The sequence below is a fragment of the Protopterus annectens genome, chromosome 3.part1 (genome assembly GCF_019279795.1).
Source record: "Protopterus annectens isolate FY-2018-M chromosome 3.part1, PAN1.0, whole genome shotgun sequence".
Taxonomy (NCBI): Eukaryota; Metazoa; Chordata; order Ceratodontiformes; family Protopteridae; genus Protopterus; species Protopterus annectens.
Genome location: NC_056732.1, coordinates 425,088,906 through 425,110,139, shown reverse-complemented (window position 1 = coordinate 425,110,139; position 21,234 = coordinate 425,088,906). Strand labels below are relative to the sequence as shown.

Sequence of the window (21,234 nt, the reverse complement as noted above, 5' to 3'; positions counted from 1 at the left end):
AAGGGAGAGAAATGTGCAAATGAGTGTGGAGTCATCTGCTTACTGTATTAGGGAGGTCTGTTGTGTGGATTTGTGGAGGGTGTTGGTGAGAATGTCAAACAGGATGAGACAAAGGATGGAGCCTTGTGGTACACCACTAGTGACTAAGCGGTATGCAGAGAGTGTGGAGTGTCATTTTACTGACTGATACGTATTGGACAGGTAGCTCTTGAACCATATAAGGGTGGGCTGAGAGAAACCTAATGAAGACATTTGAAGTAGAAGTTTGCTGTGGCAAAGAGTGTCAAAGGCTTTAGACAAATCTTGAAATGGGGAGAAGATAATTTGCTTTTCTCTCTATCTTTACTGATACATAGTCTAGAACTGCAGTGTTAGTACTATAGGGAGGATGGAAGCCATGTTGTATGGGAGATATGAGTTGTTCCTGCAGGAGATAGTTTAATAATTGGTTTTGAATACATTTTTCAAGTACTTTGGAAAGGGGGGAATAAGTTTGCTATAGGTCTAAAGTTAGTAATGCCTATTGAATTTCCTCCTTTGTGCAGAGGGTTAATGTGTGATTTTTTTCCAGAGAAGGAATGGGGGATTCCTTAATTCACCTATTTATAAGGCTTGAGACAGGGTAGGCAATGCTGTCGGGTGCTATTTTAAGGTACTCACTTGGAAGGTTTTCTGAAGTAGAGCACAGTTTGAATTTGTTTAAGAAAAGTTCTATATAGGATGTGGTCACAGGTTTGAAGGTGAAGGGGGATGTGGTGATATGTGGCTCTTACACAGGCTTAAGATTAGATTTTCTGGAATCCTTGGTTAGAGATGCTATACTATCTATGAAATAAGAGTTGAACTGTATTGCAGTTTCGAGAGATGAGTTATTGGGAGAAAGTTCATGGTTGAATTTATGGCCAGGATGCAAGATTTCTTTAATGGGTGCCCAGCAATTTTTAGGGGTGTTTACTATTATTCTGAAAGTTATTATAGTATAGCTTTTTGTCTTCATTAATTTCAAGTATGATTGTAAAGTATTCTGAAGTTTTCAAACTATTGAGGTGTTTTATACTTTTGCCATTCTTTCCATGCTTTTCCTCTATCCTGAACTAGCATTCTACTCTTTGTGGATATCCACATTTCATTATTTGCTTTTAGTCCCTTCCTTCTGGGCAGTGCAAGGCTATTTAGGAAATTGAAGAAACTTGTATTGAATTAATTTACAGCATCATCAAAAGGGGACGATATTTAGGAAGTTCCAGTTAACAGGTGTTAGGTTAGTCAGAGCATTTCTGGGTTAAAGTTGGAAATGTTGCATGTTGTTTCATAAACATGCTGTTTAAGTGGATGTGTGAGATGTCTGATTGTACAGATTGGGTGATGATCACTGAGACAGTCAGACATTGTACCTGAGATGGTGCTTTTGTCTGATACTATGATCCAGTGTAAAAGGGAATTCAATGTCCCGTTACATGTGGAGAGGTCAATTAACTGTGTAAAGCCAAATGAGTTCATAGTAGATGTAGGGGAGTTACAGTTTATGGCCAGACAATTAACATTCACATCACCTAGTAGTATTTATTTTTCATGTAGAATTGTTTGGATATCCAATGTAGGATATCTTCCAGTTAGTTGTATTGCCACAAGGAGAGATATAAAGAACAGCAATACATATTTGTTTATAATTATTTAATTTCAGGAAAGTAATAAGAAGCTCTGCTGAACTCAGTTTTGGTATTGGTTTGTTATAAGGGGAAATATGGTAGTTGTTGGGAAATATTAAAGAAATACCACCACCTTTCCTCTTTATAGGATCATTCCATGATGGTATTGTTGGAAGGTGTAATTTCAGAGTAATGTATCCTGGGTTTAAGCCAAGTTACAGTTACAGTGAGAATATCAGGCATATATTGGTTAATCCAGAAATGTAGTTTAGCAATTTTCTTTCTTACTCTTCTAACATTAAAGTTAATACTTATTTTAAAAAGAGATGAAGTAAGGACCACAGTGAGTTAGAGCAAGAGAATATGGGGAAAGTGCAAAAATAAAGAGATGGTAAAAAAGAAAGTAGGTTAACAGGATATATACTGATAGTGAACCACAGTAACACAGTGTACATATAGAGCTGTAGAGAACAAGTAATTGTAACATAACACTACACAGATATGCACAATATAAAGCCATCATAGGTTCATAGGTTCATAGGTAGGTACTAGGCTATCGGCCCAAGGGCCTAAGTAAGCCTAGCCAACAAAGTTCCCTGGCTTACGCCAACCAAAGAAAGTGATCCCCAGGGTGTATTTCCTATTTCCCATCCACTCATCAAGATTTTTCTTGAAGAGTGTTAATGAGGAACTTTGCCTGACATAGATGGGTAGCTTGTTCCAGAGTATGGGAAGTCTCTGTGACAGGAATCTATCCCCCCAGCAAGTCCTGTTTATTGTGGTGAAGGTTTAGGTCCTGAGAGCGTGTAGCTTGGAGGGATTGAGACTTCTTTAGGTGTAGCATGTCCAACAGCTCTGGGTTTGACATAGCTTTATATGTTAGGCAGAAATCACCTCGGAGTAGGCGATATGCTACTGAGTAAAGCTGGAGTTTTTTGAGACGATCAGTGTAGGGCATCTGTTTGAGGCCAGTAATTCTCTTTGTGAGGTACTTCTGTGGCCTTTCCAGCTGCTGCAGATGTCTTGTGAGGTACATTCCAAAAGGGGCATTGTACTCTATAATAGGTCTAATGAGTGTCGAGTAGAGGGGAACAATGACCTCTTTTTTCCTGGATGAGAACCCTTTTGTGATTAGGTGTGCCATGTAGAAGGATTTTCTGACTACTGTGGCAATGTGATTATCAAAGGAGAGACTACTGTCCACCTGGGTCACAAGGTCTCTTATCACACATTCGGTGTTAAGAAGACTGCTGCCTATGTGGTAGTTCACGGACACAGACTTTTTACCAAAGGGGATAACAATGTACTTTTCGGCATTGAGCTTGAGGCCATGGCTCTGACATCAGGCATCTGTCTCATTGAGGCCCCTCTGTAGGATGTCCACATCATTTGGGGACTTGACTATAGCTCCTAGTTTGCAGTCATCTGCAAACTTCTTTTGCCAGAGGCCTTCTGTGTTAGTCTGTACTTCAGAGAAGTAGATAACAAACAGGAGATGTCCCATGACTGAACCCTGTGGTACTCCACTTGTCACTGGTTTGAAGTCAGATTTGGAGCCTGCAACTTTTACAGTGTGGGTTCTGTCAGTGAGCCAGTTGGCAACCCATTTTGTGACATAGGGATTTATACCTAGTTTAGTGAGTTTAGCTATAGTTCCAGAATGGAGGATGGTGTCAAAAGCCTTGGCGAGGTGAAGATAGGCTGTGTGAGCCACCTTACTCTCATCTACGGCTTTGGTGACTGCCTCAAAGAAGTCAACCAGGTTCAGGAGGCAAGATCTGCCTTCCACAAACCCGAACTGGGTGGGTTCCAGAATTTGGAGGTTACCAATATCATTGTTTATGAATTCCATGATGATACGGCCATGGTCTTGCAGACTAGGCTTGTCAGGCTAATAGGGCGATAGTTCCCAGGATCAGTGGTGGCTCCCCCTTTGTGGAATGGTATAACTGCTGCTGTGCACCATTCAGTGGGCACAAAACTTGACGTGAGGCTATGATTGAACATGGTTCTTAGGTGGGGAGACAGTTCATTCTGAAGTTCATTTAAAACGCAGCCTGGGATGTTGTCCAGTCCCATGGATGCTGTGTTTTTTGGCTTTAAAGAGTGCTGCATTTACCTGTGAAGTTGTGATTACAGGGACTCTGCATTCTTCCGGTATAGATATGGGCCCTTTAGGGGGTGAGAGGAGGGTAAAGTTGAGCTTTTCTCCCCGGGCCTCCACTGAAAATTAACCTACGTCCAGTCGGACACTCCCGGTCAACAAATGTAAATAAATAAATAAATAAAGTTAGCACTGAACCTATCTGCCAAGATGTTGGCAATATCAGTTGGTTCTGTAATTTTTGTGCCATTGTGTTGTAACTCAGAGCAGATCTGGGTGTTGCCATTGAGATTCTTGACATAGCTATAGAATGCTTTGTGGCTGTCCTTAAAATCAGTGACAATCTTGTTTTCATAGCTAGCTCTGGTGGATCTTATAAGGGATCTCAGCTTCTTGCTGAGGCTGACCAGGGAGCTCCTCCACTCATGGGATTTTACTCCCTTTTGCAACAATTTCTTCCTTCTGTTGTAGATTTTGTTTATGGCAGGGGACCATCAGATTGGCTTCCTTTTTTTGGAGGATAGCATCTTGGTTCTGTTTGGGATAGCACGATCCATGCACTCATGTAAGTGCTTATAGAGTGCATTTGTGAAAGGATTCAGCAGTTGTAACTGTATTGTCCATCTGCATGGGTGTCATGAAGTTCACCACTTCTGTCTTAAGATGTATGAAATTGGCTTTGGAGAAATTTTTTACTGTGGTTTCCTTAATGGGGGGTGGGGGTGGGATGTAGATATCTAGGGTGATTAGCTTATGGTCGGATATGACCAACGAGGAGTTGACTTCAGGTGTAGAACACCTGTCACTCGTGTTGGTAATGACTAGGTCTAGGATATTGTTGACCCTGGTGGGGGTGTGGTTAAGTTGATCCAGTGCATTGGAATTTATGAATTCCAGAAAGCGCTGAGTGAAGGAGTTGGTACATGAGTAGTTTTCCCAGTTAATAGTGGCGTAGTTGAAATCGCCCAATATTAGGGTGTTTGGTTGAAAAGTTGATATTTTCCAGTATATCAAGAAAAGAGGAGTGGGAATCCTGGGGCATGGTGGGGGATCTGTAGCAAGCTACAATTTGGATTGCAGTTTTGCCCAGAGTTAGTTGCACTTGGATAATCTCGGCTGCATTATGCTGAGCAACTAGCTTGGAGGTGGGGATATCCTTAACGAATATGGACACACCTCTGCCTTTGGTGTTCCAGTCCAGTTTAGATGGCCAAAAAGTGTGGTATGAGTTATAGCCTGGTAATGCAGGTGTGCTCTCTGGAGCCTTGAACCAGGTCTCAGTCACTGCACAGACATCAATGTTCTCTATTTTAAGGAGTGCCTTGAGTGAGTGAGTGCATTTTGAGATTTAGACTTCTAGCACTGAGTAGCATTACCCTCAGATTTTGCTTGCCTGTTCCTGTTATGGTGGTGAATTTGTCATTTGAACCTTGCCTAAAAAAGGCACTATAGGGGTTGAAAGAGCCAGTATCCGGAATCCCAGGGGTGACAGATGCACTCCATCTCTGGCAAAGGATCATGGTCTGTCGACCATGTCGTCCCAGGCAGACAGATACTGGATCCCCTTAGAATGATACCAGAAGCTTAGCTAATTGTTGAAGTCAATCATTTTGTCCTTGTACTACGGTATCATTCTGGGCAATGGCAGGATGCTATTCAGGGCTAGTGTTATACCTGCCTGGGCTGCAAGATTAGAGAGTTCTTCCATGTCTCTTTTCATGTAGTCCAGGGAGGTGCATCTCAGGTGATTCACACCAACATGGACAATCACAGAGTCATATTTGTAATTGTTGTGGAGTGACCTGAGTGCGTGGGTTATATGGCGGACCCTGGCACCCGACAGGCAGCTGACAGTGACTTTCTCCTTGTTTAGCCTGGTGAGTGGGGCATCAGTGTGCCTTACTATAGAGTCACCTATGCCTAGTGTGCTGGATATGTTGTTTTGCCTTATGGGCTGTGGTTGAGTGGCACACTGAGTCTGTGAGCTATGTGTCATTTGGGTTGTTTTGGTGGTGGGAGGTTGCTTGTGTTTCTGCTTTGGAGGTCTCTGTTGCTTGAGCAGATTATTATTGAGAGCCTCTGTGAATGTTTTTGTGTTTCTATGTGTGGGTTTTGGTGGTGTAGGTTTAGTGGGACTATGTGACGAGTGTGGTGTGGTGCAAGTGTTTACCTTCTCCTCTTGACTATCAATTTCAGTCTTGGTTGGAGAGATCTTTACCTCCACTTTGGCTGGATAAGTGCATCTCTCACAGGTTGTAGTGTTGGTTGGTAGGAGGAGAGGGTTGTCTGTGTACATGAGGCAATTGCTACATTGCCCCAAGATGCCCAGATTCATCAGATAGACAGGAGAGAACACTGGGAGCTGACCATTGGACATGCCTGAATAAAAAAAATATTTTCCTCTAGACAAGTGAGGAAAGTGAGTACAAGAGCTGTTTTTCTCTAAGTAAGTGAGGACAGTAAGTACCAAACTGTTTTCCTCTAGGTAATGAGGAAGGGTGAGTGCTGTAATAATTTGTAGTTTATTTGGTGCTTACAAGTTCTGAACAAGTGCTGAGCATGGATAAGCAAATTCAAGTGCTAAAGTTTAAAGTCATTTAGTAACATTCAAGAGATTAAACCAGTATATCTATATATATCAAAACACCAGAAACTTACATTACTTACTTGTTAAAGGGCACAGGCTCAACATGCATAAAGCTTATATGATTTGAATGAAACTGATACAATAACAACACACTACCAAAGTCTAATCATTGTTTCACACAGTCTTAGAACAAATAGAAATGTAATAACATATGACACATACTTGCACTGTGAGGAAGTTGTCAACTGAGTGAAAGAGGAGAAAATAGTGAGAATAAAACATAGCAAACTTTAAGTCTTTATATAAGCTATACATTCAGCATATGATTGCACTCACTTCCTGTATTTAAAAATATTTACATAAAATTTACAAAAAATAGATACATATCTACATATTAAACCTCGTACCATATAATTTAGTCCTCCTCAACTTCAAAAGACTTTTTATATTGATAATTTATTCACATGCCCTGAGCAGTCCTCTGAAATTGTTTTGTAATGCTCTATAGTTCTGCACATGCAAGTATCATGGATATCACATGCTGATGTGAACTAATAATTTAATCCAGATTTATATACAAAAGCCTATAAATGCTATTCAACAACTGTCAACTGCATATTATCTACACAATGACCCAAAATGTATTGACATAGCTACTGAGAAAATCTTCACCCTTGTGATGTCATAGGCAAAGGTTGCCATAAAAGATTGTCTTTTAGTTTAAGTATATGCATGTGAAGTAAAAAGGGCATGCAACCAACTTAAAAATTGTTTCTAAGTCTTTAAAGTTTTAAAGTCATACTAGCCAAGGAATGCAGTAAATTCCCTAGAAGTTATGTTGATGTCAATAGACAAAGACAGAAACTATATATGTGTATAGTAAACAATGAAGATAATTAACAAATAATCTTATATGCATCCTCTTTTAAACTATCCATGCATATTCATGTCATCATATTGTTAACAGTTATCTCTGTTGTTAGGGACATCTGAACAGCTATTTCAAAAATCTGTGTCATACATTTGTTTTCCTTAAGGAATAGAGACTTTTATAAGCTACGGTTCTTTTTACTACATTTTACCATCAGTGACCATGGCTTTGTCTTTCATACCATACATGCTTAATCAAACTGTATCAAGTGCAAATGATAAACATTCCCATTTTTAACAGGTTGCAAAACTATCGAATAAAATATGGCTTCAAAAAGATGTGAAGTTTCTGATTATTCATGCAACTGCTGATGGTAAGAGTTTGTTCTTTATTCTCTGCTGACAAACGTTACAGAGCTTCTTGATTCTGAGGTTTAACCAGTCTTGTATTTTTTTTTTTTTTCTTACAGAAAAAGTTCATTTTCAGCATACAGCAGATCTTATCAGTCAGCTCATAAGAGGGCATGTAAATTATACCTTACAGGTATGCTTGTTTTTTAATCAACTCACTTTTGAGTGCATACTGCATTTTTGTTTTACAAACCTCAACAGACATTTCTGAATTGTTAAGAGAAAATGGAGTTTTTTTTATATATGTGGTGCTTTTTATGAAATAATATCAAATCAGCATTTAAATAGTTAACGATTCAATTATAGAATGCTAAATTCTATAATTTGGTTAAATTTTCCAAACTTATACTTATCAATGTGTTACAATAGTTTGTAACATACCACTTACTACAAGGAACATTCTCTACACCTGGAAACATGCTAATATAGTCCACATTATTAAAAGTAGTAACCCTTCCTCTCCATCAGACTAAAGGCCAATTCCCATACACTATCCATTGTCAAAGCTACTGGAAAACTTCTCCCATTTAACTGATAGAGTACATATAACAAAATGCTACCTCCTGTCAAGTAAACAAAATGTATTTAGAAACCAATACAATATTCAGATAACTGTTTTCACAATAACTATCTCTAAAATTCAAGGAGATCCTCAGAACTTACTTAAATTGCCTACCTCAGGTAGTACAATTTATGTTGCGTTGACAAAATGTGATTAAGAAACAGTTGCTGCCACAATGAGGAACTCATCATCGTCATCTTAGTCACATATCTCTCGACACAAATATTGCCTGGCCGTAAGGCAGTAATGTTCTCCCTGGTGGCTCAGATGTCCCATTAGGAAATGCACTCCTCTGCACTCACATAAAACATAGATTCAGACTCCAGTGCACATACGATTTTAATATATTTCATCGAAAGACATATTGTCAAAAAAAGATTGAAAGTACATTTCAATGAAAAAGAAATTTTGTCAAAAACATTCTAAATGACATATATGTCACAAAAAACTTTTTTTGTGGGGAGGGAGTCCCCCTGCACCCTACATGTGGAGGCCATCATTTTCCAGAGACACACCCTTAATTATGTATTCTAACTCCAAGGTCATACAACCATGCAAAAAACAGAAAATACCACACTCAGTGAATCAGTGATGGTGAACAAACACAGATGTCTACAAATCTGGGGTATAACCTGATGGTGGGCATTACCTATCCACACAAAATCTTTTAAATTACAATCCTAACAGCTCCCATACTCAGAAACAACACTGTAAATACCATCTCTAGACTTTCATGGTTTTCAACAAAATGACTTTTCAGTCAAATGTATTTTCAATAATTTTTTGACCATGTGGCTTACAGTCAGTTGTACCTTTGATGAAACAATACAACAGCACACACGCACGCACACACACACACACACACACACACACACACACACACACACACACACACACACACACACACGGACACACACACTCACATTCATCTAGCTTTAACCATGCCTTCTTTTTCCCCAAACAATGGTGATTTATATAGCTGAATAACTGTGCAGCATAAATCAGAAGCCACTGGTATTTTCTGAGGAAAATATGTGACTAGTTAGCATTAGTCATTCCTCCAGATTGCTGCATTAACATACAGCTCATGCTGAGGATACATATTGCAGGAAACGTCATTGGTAGGGCAGTCTAAGAATTAAAAAGACATACCATGTGAGGGATAGTGGTCATGTTAAGGCTTCCCAGCAGCAGAAAGCTTTCTTGAATCCCAGAGTATTTCTTTGAGTCACTGAAGAATGAAAACTAACAGAATCCTTCTTTCCTTACCTGAATTTTGCATTTGCATTTGTCAATCATAATCTGTTGCCCAAAACTTTTGAAGATTTTGGCATCAGTGGTAGTGTCCTGAGATGCTGTTTTTTTTAGCTTACTGCATAATAAGATATTCACAGTTAAGAAGGCCTCAAAATATCTGTAAATGGTACTTTCTTATGTAGAGTACTACAAGGTTCAATAACAAATGTCATCTGCTCTCCATTTACATTAATAATTTATCATTTGATGTGCCTAACCTAAAATTGCACAATCTATGCAGATCATATCATTATATTTAGGTCTTACAATTTTTTTCAGAAATTGCTGGGTAAGCAGCAGCAAGATTTCTTGTTATTCTAGACCTGGCTATTTAACATGTACCTAATCATTAATTAAAAAAAACAGCTACTGTGTTATTTTTACCCTTCAAAAAAAACAAAACAAAACAAGTGTTTTCCAAATCACAACAGACTCACATGAAACACTAACATGCCAAATTGGCAAAGTTAGTTTTGCCGAATGTAAAATATACAAATGTTGTTCACCAAAACTAAGTTCCGAAAAGTGGAACCTCTTTTCTGCACTCTTGTGCTTCCATAAATTCAGGAGATGTGGGAGGTTTGAGGGGCTTTCCCCCCTGCAAAAAAAAAGAAAGAAAAAAGATTCCCTATGTTCACTAAAGGTAGTTTCAGCAAGACATTTTCAAACTTTTTACCATAACTGAAACTACCATCAGCAAACTGACCAAAGTAACATGATTATCATGAAACACCTCTACCAGTGGTACACCATCAAATGTACTTTTGAATAACTGTTAATCAAATTCTCAGCTTCATCAAACATGTTCAAATAGCATAAATGGAGGCATTCTTATGGCAAAAATACAAATACCTTAGTTTACTAGCCTTAGAAGGGCCATTGCATTACAATTGATGATGCCCATGTTTGAATATTTCCTGTCTATATTTGCATTTAACTCATCCCAAAGCACCAGTGTTCTTCAATTTATTTATTTTACTTGTTTGCTGCACTTAAAAAACAGTAGCATAGACTAGGTTCAGGTTTTTGCTGAATCTAGTACTGCTTGTGACCTTTGGAGCTTGTAAAACAGTTAATCTTTTGTCTTGAGAGCCCCCCCCCCCACTTTATGCCCTCATGGGAGAAAGACAGTTTGGAATGATCTAGCTAGAGTTACTGTTGCAGGGCTCTGTTTAGGGCATTTTGATTGGATAATTTTAACGTTGGCTGTTTCCTGTTTTTCTGCTTTAATAAGCCTTTGTTTGAACCAATTTTTGCTTGTTTGCTTAAACTTGTAGTGAGTTAGGCCTTCTGCCCTTGCTCTACTGTTTTCCAAATACGTACTGAGAGACTACAAAAGAAAAGTACTTATTTTCAAGTCTTTTCTGCACATTCTGATTAACTAAAACAATATTTGTTGCATATCTGTTTGCTTAAACTGTGCAACTGGATTTTACTTCATGTTTTAGATTGGCTGCTAATTGAATTTCTCTTACAACAGTAATTACTTCTCATCTGCTTGTTTGTTCATTTTACTTGTTTGCTGCACTTGAAAAACACCAGCATAGACTTGGTTCTAGTTTTTGCTGAATCTAGTACTATCTGTAATCTTTGGAGCTTGTAAAACAGTTAATCTTTTATCTGGAAAGCCCCCCTGTGCCCTCGTGGGAGGAAGGTACAGTTTGGACTGATATAGCTAGAGTTCCTGTTGCAGGGCTTTCTTTAGGGCATTTTGATTGGATAATTTGAACTTTCACTGTTTCCCATTTTTCTGCTTTAATAAGCCTGTGTTTGATCTGATTTGTGCTTGTTTGCACTTATTTGTGCATCACGCACTACTGTACAGAGGGACTGCTGGTAACAGACGCCTCCTCTCTAGCCTCACAAATATTAACTAAACCAGGGCTCTTTGTACCTAAATGTACTAATACCTGCCCTTTCTGTACTCCCTCTTCAACTGTTATAGCCAGACCAAGATTATTCCTAGGACCATGAACTGTCAGTTTACCTCATTTTCTCCTACCAGCCTGGTTGACATGGGTCTACTGAGGCAGTGTAGCAACCGCCTCATGTACACTGATAACCCTCATACTTCTAAATCATTCCTGTACCATTTGTGAGAGATAAAGCTACATTATGAGTCTTGAATCACAGCTCGCTTGTGCAATAGATAGCAATACACAGCGAGTTGTCAGCACACCTACAACTCCTACGTAGGACACATAACATAAACATAGACAAACATATGCGGAGGTACTCGCAAAAAATCTACCTAAATACCAGAGACCTCCAAAGCACATACATACTAAACCAACCATAACATCCAAAACACACAATACACATAATGACACAAGTACAAATGTCTCGCCATCAAAGTCCATAAGGCGATGCACATCCACTCCAAATATCTTAGTCACAGAACTCTGCATAGCGAGACACACAGATGTCCCTGTCACCAGGCTGAACAATGAGAAAGTCATGGTCAGCTGTCTTTCTGGTGCCAGGATTCATCAGATCATGCAGGCACTCAAGTCTCTCAACAAGTACTGTTATGATTAGGTCATAGTAAATGTTGGTGTGAGCAACTTGAGATGTACCTGCCTGGACTATGTGAAGAGAGACATGATTGAGCTCTCTGATTATATGTCACAGGCAGGTATGTCCCTAACCTTGAGCAGCATATTAACCTCACCTAGAATGATACCACAATATAAACAGAAAATCATTGTCTTCAATAAGTGGCTTAGTTTCTGGTGTCATTCTAAGGGGATCCAGTTTCTGTCAGCCTGGGATGACATGGTCAATAGACATTGATGCTTTGCCAGAGATGGCCTTCATCTGTCACCCCTGGGATTTTGGCTACTGGCAAAGGCTCCTACCATGCCCATAGTGTTTTTTTAGCCAATATCACAAGGAGAAAATTCCCAATGTAAAAATGCCATAAATAAAACCCTCATGATTATGCTGATACATTCTAGGGGTCTTAGCATGAAACTGCACTCACTGGAAGCAGTCTTCACCTTGAAAGATGCTGACATTTGTGCAGTGAACGAGACTTTGTTCAATACAGTGGACAGCATCCCAGCCATACTGGGTTACACCTCCTACCACATGTTCAGACTATGAATGGAAGACATGAAAACTAAAGGAGGTGGTGTATCAATATTCATTAAAGATAAATACACCTCCAGATTAGTTAAACAGCATGATTCCTGGAGACACTTCAGGTGCAACTAACTGTTGGTAGGACAACTTTTCAAGTAATTGCCAGCTACAGGGCCCCTCCATGAATCAAGACACCCACTCTGCCTATTTGGATCTACTGGAATCTATCAAGATACATCCAGACTCCATGGTTCTGGGTGATTTTAATTACCCATCTTTCCTTGTCAGATCTGACCACAAAAGAATAGGTGTAAAATGTGTATAAAAGGTCACTATTTAACGAAGTGGTTGGTTAAATAGTGACCTTTTATATACATTTTTTACACCTATTTTTTCATATTATAGGTTGGTTTAGCTGGCTTAAAATTTGAATGTGTTATTTAATAAAGGTTAGGTATTGTGTTTTACAAGTGTAGATATATATATATATATATATATATATATATATATATATATATATATATATGCAAAAAATGGGGATTGTATCATGTGATATGTAAACATGTGGGGTGTTTTGAACATGTGACTATTATTGAGCCTTTAAATATGGCTATTGCTTGTTTTGTATTGTCTGATGAAGTTGAGTGTATGGAGGCTTGATGAAAGCGCTAACTGGAAGAACAAGAAATTTTAAAAGATAACCTTGTTGTCTGCCTATTTTTTTCTGGGACCTCTACTGCTCAGAATCTATTTCTCCAAAGTACAAGCAAAAACTAAAGGTCTGTGGCTGACAAAGTTTACTGATGACTGCAAACTGGGAGCGGTCATAGAATCCCCAAATGATGTCAACATCCTACAAGAGAGTTTTACACAAACAAATGATTGATGCCAAAGCCATGGCCTTAAAATCAATGCAAAAAATGTATTATAATCCCTTTCAGTAAGAGCGATGTTCCTGTTAACTACCACATCAATAGCAACACCCTAAGCATGCACTCAGTGGTGAGAGACCTGGGCACACAGGTTGACAGCAAACTTACCTTTGATCACCGTGTCACCACAGTGGTAAGAAGGGCATTCTATATTGCTCATCTCATAAGTAAGGGCATTGACTCCAGAAAAAAAGAAGTTATAACCTTCCTGTACTCTTCCCTCATCAGGCCAATAATTGACTACAATGCCCCTTTTGGTATGTACCTTTCCAGGCACCTGCAGCAACTGAAGAGACTACAAAAGTTCCAGACAAGGAAAATTCAAGGTATTCAGCATCTGTCCTATATGGATCATATGAAATCACTGTCATTTTTACACCGTTTCATACAGGCTACTCAGATGCGATCTCTGCCTTTCATATAAGGCAATCTTTGACTCTGCTTTATTGGAAATGCTGCATGTCCGCAAGTCCAATGGCTCACAGTTTACTCACTTTAAAGACTTTAACCTGATATGTGACATTAATAGATTTGTCTCCGAGAGGGTGCCACACCTGTGGATCAGACTCCCAATTCATGTAAAGCACAACACTTCTTTGGCCCTCTTCAAGCTCAATCTGGACAACTGGATAGGTAACCATAAATACACCCCAGGGTTTCTACCTGTGTCTCTCTTGGATAGGGACAATAGTTGCTGATCATGGAAACAAGGACAGAACTTGCATAGGTTTGTAAGGGCCCTAGGGCCATTAACCTAGTTACTTCCTATGATCCTATGTATATAGGTATTTATGTGTTTGTGTGTGCCTGTACATGTGTATATGTGTGTGTATTTATTGCATTTGTTAACTGAGTAGGTGGATTGGTCCTTGGACCTTTTTCAGCCACAATACTTGTGCATGTCACACAAAATTACATACAAGTCACAGAGTTCATGTCATAGTATAAAATTACCTGCTAGTCACAGTGTCATTTCATAGTTAAATTATTTATAGCTCACCTGCTTCATTTATAAGGAGTTTACTCAGTGTTCTTCTGAAGCACATAGAATACATAAGGCGTTTGCATTATGAGACAAGATAAATATGTGAAGGAATATAGATAACGTATCGTCTAGAGTGTGATATAATATTTCTACAGTCACTATATAAGAGTACATAAGATATGCAGCTTTATATCATTAGCCCAAGAGAACATTACTGCCACTATGAAAAACGTCATCTGGTTTCTAGTAAATGCAAGGCCTATTTTACTGCTGAATTTATTTGTCTATAAATTCCAAAACTACTTACCACTTGCAGCCAAACTACAGCATGGATAACTCATTTATCCTCCTTGATCATTTTGAAGTAATACAATATTTCATTAAAGGTCAGATTTCTCTAAGACAGTAGGGGCAATAGCAGTCTCAAACCTTGAACCTGCATCTTGGAATTCACTACCACAATGTTTCAGAATCTTAGAGAACTGTAATGCTTTCAAAAACAAATTACTTTACTATGTTATACAGGAGTACAGATGCTCATGATTTGACCCTGGCTTGCAGCTTGACAGCATGCAAAGGTCTAACTGGTAGTGTATCTACTACTGTTGTTCTTATGCCTTGTATACACATATAAAGCACTCTTACGATCACTGTTTACTTACAGATCCCTCATTACATTATCATGTGCTTCTTGCATCAAAATGTGAATTATTGTATACATATATGTAACTGCCTCTAGTTACCATTTTCAATGTATGCTCATGCACTATCTAGCATTTTTCATTTTGTTTCTTCTCAAAGTATATTCATGCATTTATACTTGTACTTTCTGTTATTCAATGTTCAACCAAAGTTGTAACTGCCTATTTGACGAGGGTCATAGCTGGAAAAAGAACCCATCAACCCAGTTAACAAAGTGACTAAAAGAAAACTGAAATAACCTGTCAACGAGTAACTATTGCAAGACATAGTTACTACAACTTGAAGAGGGTGCTTCTTTTCTGTAATCAGCAATATACTGAAGGGAATTAGAGGGTAGGCTTGGATTCACTTTGCTCCCCTACCCAAGTTTCAGTGTCAAAACAGGAACATTTTTACTCCTGTACTAGATAATGAAGTAATGTATTTTTTGAAAGCTTCCCAATTTCTGCATTCAATGAATGAAATAAAAGTTTCTACTTCATGCCTCTTTGTTACTTTCTGTAATAATTGACCTCAGGGTGGGAAGAAGGGAGAGACTAAAACCAAATAATGTAGTTTGGCTGTCTGAAAATGACTAATGCAGGATACAGAAAAAGCATGGAAGGAATGGTAAAAATGTAAAGCATTGCAATATCTCAAACTTCAGAATGCTCCACAACCCTGCTAAAAAGCAAATAAATGAAGACAGCAACAGTATTCAGAATAATAGTAAACACAATCCAAAAAGAAAAAAATTTGTCGGCCATTAAAGAAATCATTCAACCTATCCAAAAATTTAGCCCTAACTTCTCTCCCAATAATTCATTTGTAACTGCAATGCATAACCAAGGATTCCCAACATCTAATTCACACCCTGCCCAACAGCCACATCACCACAGCCACTTTCACTTTCAAACCTGCTTCCACATCCTGTATAAAGCTACTCTCTAACAAACTCAGACCATGCTGAACTTCAGCTATTGACTTTACGAGTGAGTACCTTAAAATAACAACTAATAGCATTGCCGATCGCATTTCAATCCTTATAAACAGGTTAGTCAAAGAATCCCACATTCCTTCTGTCTGAAAAAAAAAACACACACACACACACATTATCCATCCACACAAAGGAAAAAAAATTCAACAGGGACATCACTAACTGTGGACAGAGCCGAATCCAGCACTAGGCAACATAGGCAGTCACGTAGGGCACCATGGCTACAGGGGCTCACTCTAGTCATTAGACTTCAACATAAAAAAAAAAAAAAATACTTCTTAACACCGCAGTAGTGTCATCTTCTCCTTTAAGGAGGACCATGCATGTGTTGCATGCATGCACGCCAACGTGGATGTAAACCCATTCCCGACTCGTATGTGGAATTTAAACTAGCTGTTATAGAGAAGGTAAGCACATTTGTGCACGTGTGGGTGTGTATGTGTAATTTAAACTAGTGGTTCTGATATTTTTATATGAGAGAGAAAGCCAGTCTATTCATATGAGAGATCACGTGTGCATTGCTGTATGAGAGAAAAGGTGTGTTTGTTTGCGAGAGTAGGTGTGTGTATGTGCGTGTTGCTGTGTGAGAGCAGAGAGAAGGTAGGTATGTGTGAGAGAACAGGTGTGTGTATGTGTGTGCTGCTGTATGAGAACCAAGAGAAGGTAGGTGTGTGTGTGTGTGTGTGTGTGTGTGTGTGTGTGTGTGTGTGTGTGTGTGTGTGTGTGTGTGTGTGTGTGAGAGAGAGAAAGCAGAGAGAAGGTAGGTGTGTGTGTGTGTGTGTGTGTGTGTGTGTGTGTGTGTGTGTGTGTGTGTGTGTGTGTGTGTGTGTGTGTGTGTGTGTGTGTGTGTGTGTGTGTGTGTGTGTGTGTGTGTGTGTGTGTGTGTGTGTGTTTAACATACCTCTAAATTGTCCAGATTTAGCCTCATAATTTTGGTCTGTTTCTCATAAAATTTTCAGTTTTCTGGCAAATCACTATGGACTGAAGTAATTAAATAAGGACATAATATGTTTCAGACTTCATATCCTTCAGAAAATGCTTTGTAACTCAAATCTTATTATTCTAGCAGCTTTTTAAATTAAAAGAGTAATATTTAAAATGTATCCCTATTTTTGAGCCATTGTATCCCCATTATTTTAGGCTTTGTCCAGATTTCATGCACTAAGAGTTTGAGAGGTATGCATGCCTTTCAGCTGTCCAGATTTTTGCAGAATGTCCAGATTTTTGGCTCATATTTTTGGCCTATTCCTCATAAAATTTGTGGTTTTCTGGTAAATCACTGAGGATTGAAATAACTAAATAATGTCATACATTTGAGTTTCAGACTTCATTTCCTTCAGAAAAATGCTTGCTAAGACAAATGCTGTTTTTCTAGCAACTTTCTAAGTCTACAAGCATATTTATAATATGTCCCTATTTTGGGTCCTTTATTTTAGGCTTTGTACAGATTTCTTTTGCTAAGAGGTTGAGAGGTATGGAGGTATAGTATGTAATTCTGTAGTTGGGAGGGGGGGGCATGTTAGTCTATTAACTTGAGCAGGCTTGACCCTGTAACTTGGTTACAGGAGACAAGAGCCTGAGTCCTCTACACAAACTAGCAGACTGCTGAAGGAATTGTGAGCTTATGTGGAGACAAGAACCTGAATCCTCTACACCATCTACCAGACTGCTTATGGAATTGTGAGTCTGAGTTTCAGTACATTTTCAGGGAATTATGAGTTTCAATGCACTTTCAAGGGATTATGAGTTTCAATGCATTTTCATGGAATTGTAAGTTTCAAGTGAAGAGAAGTTTGCTGTTGCTCATGCTAAGTCCGTTTTCAATGTGCCACTAACGGTTTTGTTTAGCGAATGGCAGTCACTTTTCGTACTGTAGAATTTGAAAGCAGTGTTAGTAAGATAATTTGCCTTTGGTGCAGAACACTATGGATTCTACCCCCACACCATGTATATAGAGTGCTGATACTCCAGTGCCCTTTTGATTGCAGATTATTTGGTGCATTTTAAGGGGGGATAGGGGTTCCGCACTCCTGAGTGTGTACTCTTTTGTATGGGATACCTAGTAACTATGAACTTGTTGTTGGTTTGTCAGTAATTCCCTATTGTTGGATTACCACGTTACCAATTTTTTAATGTAACATAGGCTATTAATTCTTCAATGGCAGCAGGTGCTGAATTTGTAGATGAAACCCTGAAACATAAATCTGTTTGCCAGTAGCAACCTTTCATTAGTTACAGATGTCTTTAATGTGGAATTATTTGGATGACTTTTACTTCTGCAGAGATTGTGCTTATTGATTGATACTGGTGGATTGTAATGACAGAAGTTTGAGTGGCTTTTTATGGTTAAAATTTTCTGAAATGGGCAGTTTTGCCATTATTGGGTCATGCATTTTGTTTCACTGCTTACGGGAAAAATGTTCAAAACTACAAATTTAAAACATATTCTAACAATTGGTGCTGTATTATACAAAGAATGTAATTTATACAATCTGGAAGGTGGATCAAATAACACATATGCATGCATGGCCCTAAAATTGTGTGCAAGGAGCCTATGGTTTGAAAACAGCCCAAGGGTAAACTTAATTCTCCACTGGCCTGTTGCATTTTATTTAAATGTGTATTTTAATGCCATTTCAATGAATCTGAGTTTTAATGGCAGAGAACTTTTCTGCTCATGCTAATTCTATTTTCATTATGTGACTGTATTGTTTATTTAGCAAATAGCAATCAGTGTTTGCGCTATTTTATTTCAATATCTGTAATCATTGTAGAAGTAAATAAGAAAACAGAATGCAGACTGTTAGGTTTGAACAGCCCCATTTCACCATGATCCAACTATAGACCTATATAAGTCTCACCCACCCTCCAAAATACTTGAAAAATGTATTCAAAACAATTGCTAAACTTTCTTCTGCAGAAGAACTCCTATCCCCCACACAGCATGGATTCCATTCCCTCCATAGTATTAAAACCACACATTTAGCCTTTATTGATACTGTCAATAAAGCTAAGATTAATAGCAAACTAGTCTTCTGTTTATTTCTACACATCCAAGGCCTGTGACACAGTTTTTAGAGCAAAATTTTACTTCAAATGTCCTCCTTAGTTCTATCTCAGCCAGCCATTCTATAGTTCCAAAGCTACTTGTTGAATAGGTATCAGTCAGTAAATTAGCACTCCACCCTCTTTCCATAAATGCCAGTCACCACCAGTGTACCACAGTGCCCTGTCCTTTGTCCCTTCCTCTTTAACATGCTCACCAACACCTTCCACATATTCACACAACAATTCTGCCTAATAAAATATGCAGATGACTCCACATGCATATGCACATCAGACAACCTGACACGTCTGCAAAAAATTACTCGGGAAGCTTTAACATCCACTGAAACATGACTTTGTAACTCTCAACATATGTTCAACCTGGCTCCAAAACAACTGCTACTTTTTTCCCCAAAATCCCTCTTCCATGAAAAAACAAAGTTTAAAAACCTCTTTCTTAATTTCTTTGACATCTCACAGCAAGAGGTTCTCCCATTCGATTCTCAGCTGGAGCACCTTCTGTGTGGAGTCTGCATGTCCTCCCCATGGTCAAATGACATCTAAATACATGAAGGCAGGTGCGTGCATGAATAGGTGTGTCTTCTTTGAAGGTTGGGCATCGGGCTGGCAACTCGGCACTATAAAAATCAACTGCCAATCATTAGTGGACTGGAGTTCCGCTGTGGCTACCCCTAATTGGGATAAGCCGACATACATAGAGGATTATGATCAGTTTGCTGATCATAACCCTTTTATTATTTGTTTGCGATATGGATGCCAAGAAATTCACTTCAAGAACAAAGCTTGAGAGGTTATCCGTGGCATCTATGTCATGAAAATATATTTTAGGTACAATAATAATAATAATTCTCTGTAGTACATGGAGCATTATTTGCTCCATGTACTACCAGTTACAGAAAAAAAGAAGAAAAAAACTTGTTTTTCTGGTGTTCAATGCCATAAAGCACTTAGCCACTTAGTGAGTGCTGTCAAGAAGACAGTGTAAGTAACAAACAGTCATCTTGCATTTGCACTCACTTTGCTGTGCCGGTCAACTGTCCAGATTTTTGCCTCATTTCTTTGGTCTGTTCCTCATAAGGTCCATGGTTTTCAGAGAAATTATGAGGCCTGAAGACACTAAGTAATGACATATATTTTGGTTTCTGACTTCATATCCTTCAGAAAAATGCAGGTGAACACATATCCTTTGATTCTAATAACTTCCGTAGTTTGTATGAGGATGGGACACCTTATTGGCATGGACAGCAGGCAGAACTAAATATTTTATTCTGCTGCTATCATTTACTGATCTGTACTAGCAGACTTGACTGTTGAGCATGGGAACCTAACCTAAACAACATCAGCAGGGGTGCTTCACATTTGTTAAGTTCGGGTATCTCACAACTCTGTTGCTTAACTAACTAGTTTTTATCTGAAGAACAGAGCATAATCACCCTGCTCAATGCACTGCACAACCATAGAAGTCAATTCTCACAGCAAATTATTTGGGATGATATTAGATGATAATCTTAAATTTGATGTGCATTAAAAAATAATTCTTTGGCACGTTACAGAACCAAAAACCTTCTCAGGAACTCAGCTACTTACCTTCTTCCCTCATTACATTACAGCATTCCCATCCTTACTAACTCTGAGACATCAGAAAAAGCAAAACTTAAACAATGTTTTAATAAAGTGGCTAAATTTGCAGCAAATATCCCTTTCAGAACCGACAACTAACGTATAATGCAGATTCTTACCACCTCTAAAATGGTCCAGCCTCCATTGCTTGTCCAGCTCTAAATGCCATTCTGCACAACTATGTTCCCACTTGGTCATAAAGATTCAATGACCAAAATCTTCTCTCTCTCCATAAAGCTATCAAATTTGCTAGGCCTAAAATGTATTCATACCATATAGCTAAGGCCTGGAACTTCTTATCTGTATCCATCAGGTCAGTAATCTACATCCAGTCCTTTAAAACCATTCTGAAAGATTTCCTGGTAAAATCTGTCTCTGTTCTTGCTCAAC

The 21,234-nt window shown here is 38.6% G+C and overlaps 1 protein-coding gene across 1 annotated transcript in view; it reads left to right on the top strand.

Annotated features, from left to right (window-relative positions):
• DPP6 (dipeptidyl peptidase like 6) overlaps positions 1-21,234 on the top strand; it is a 2,722,860-nt gene that overhangs the window by 2,638,293 nt on the left and 63,333 nt on the right. The window contains exons 24-25 of the mRNA XM_044066886.1: positions 7,512-7,584; positions 7,681-7,754. Coding sequence (XP_043922821.1) covers positions 7,512-7,584; positions 7,681-7,754 — 147 coding nt within the window. The remainder of the gene's footprint in view (positions 1-7,511; positions 7,585-7,680; positions 7,755-21,234) is intronic.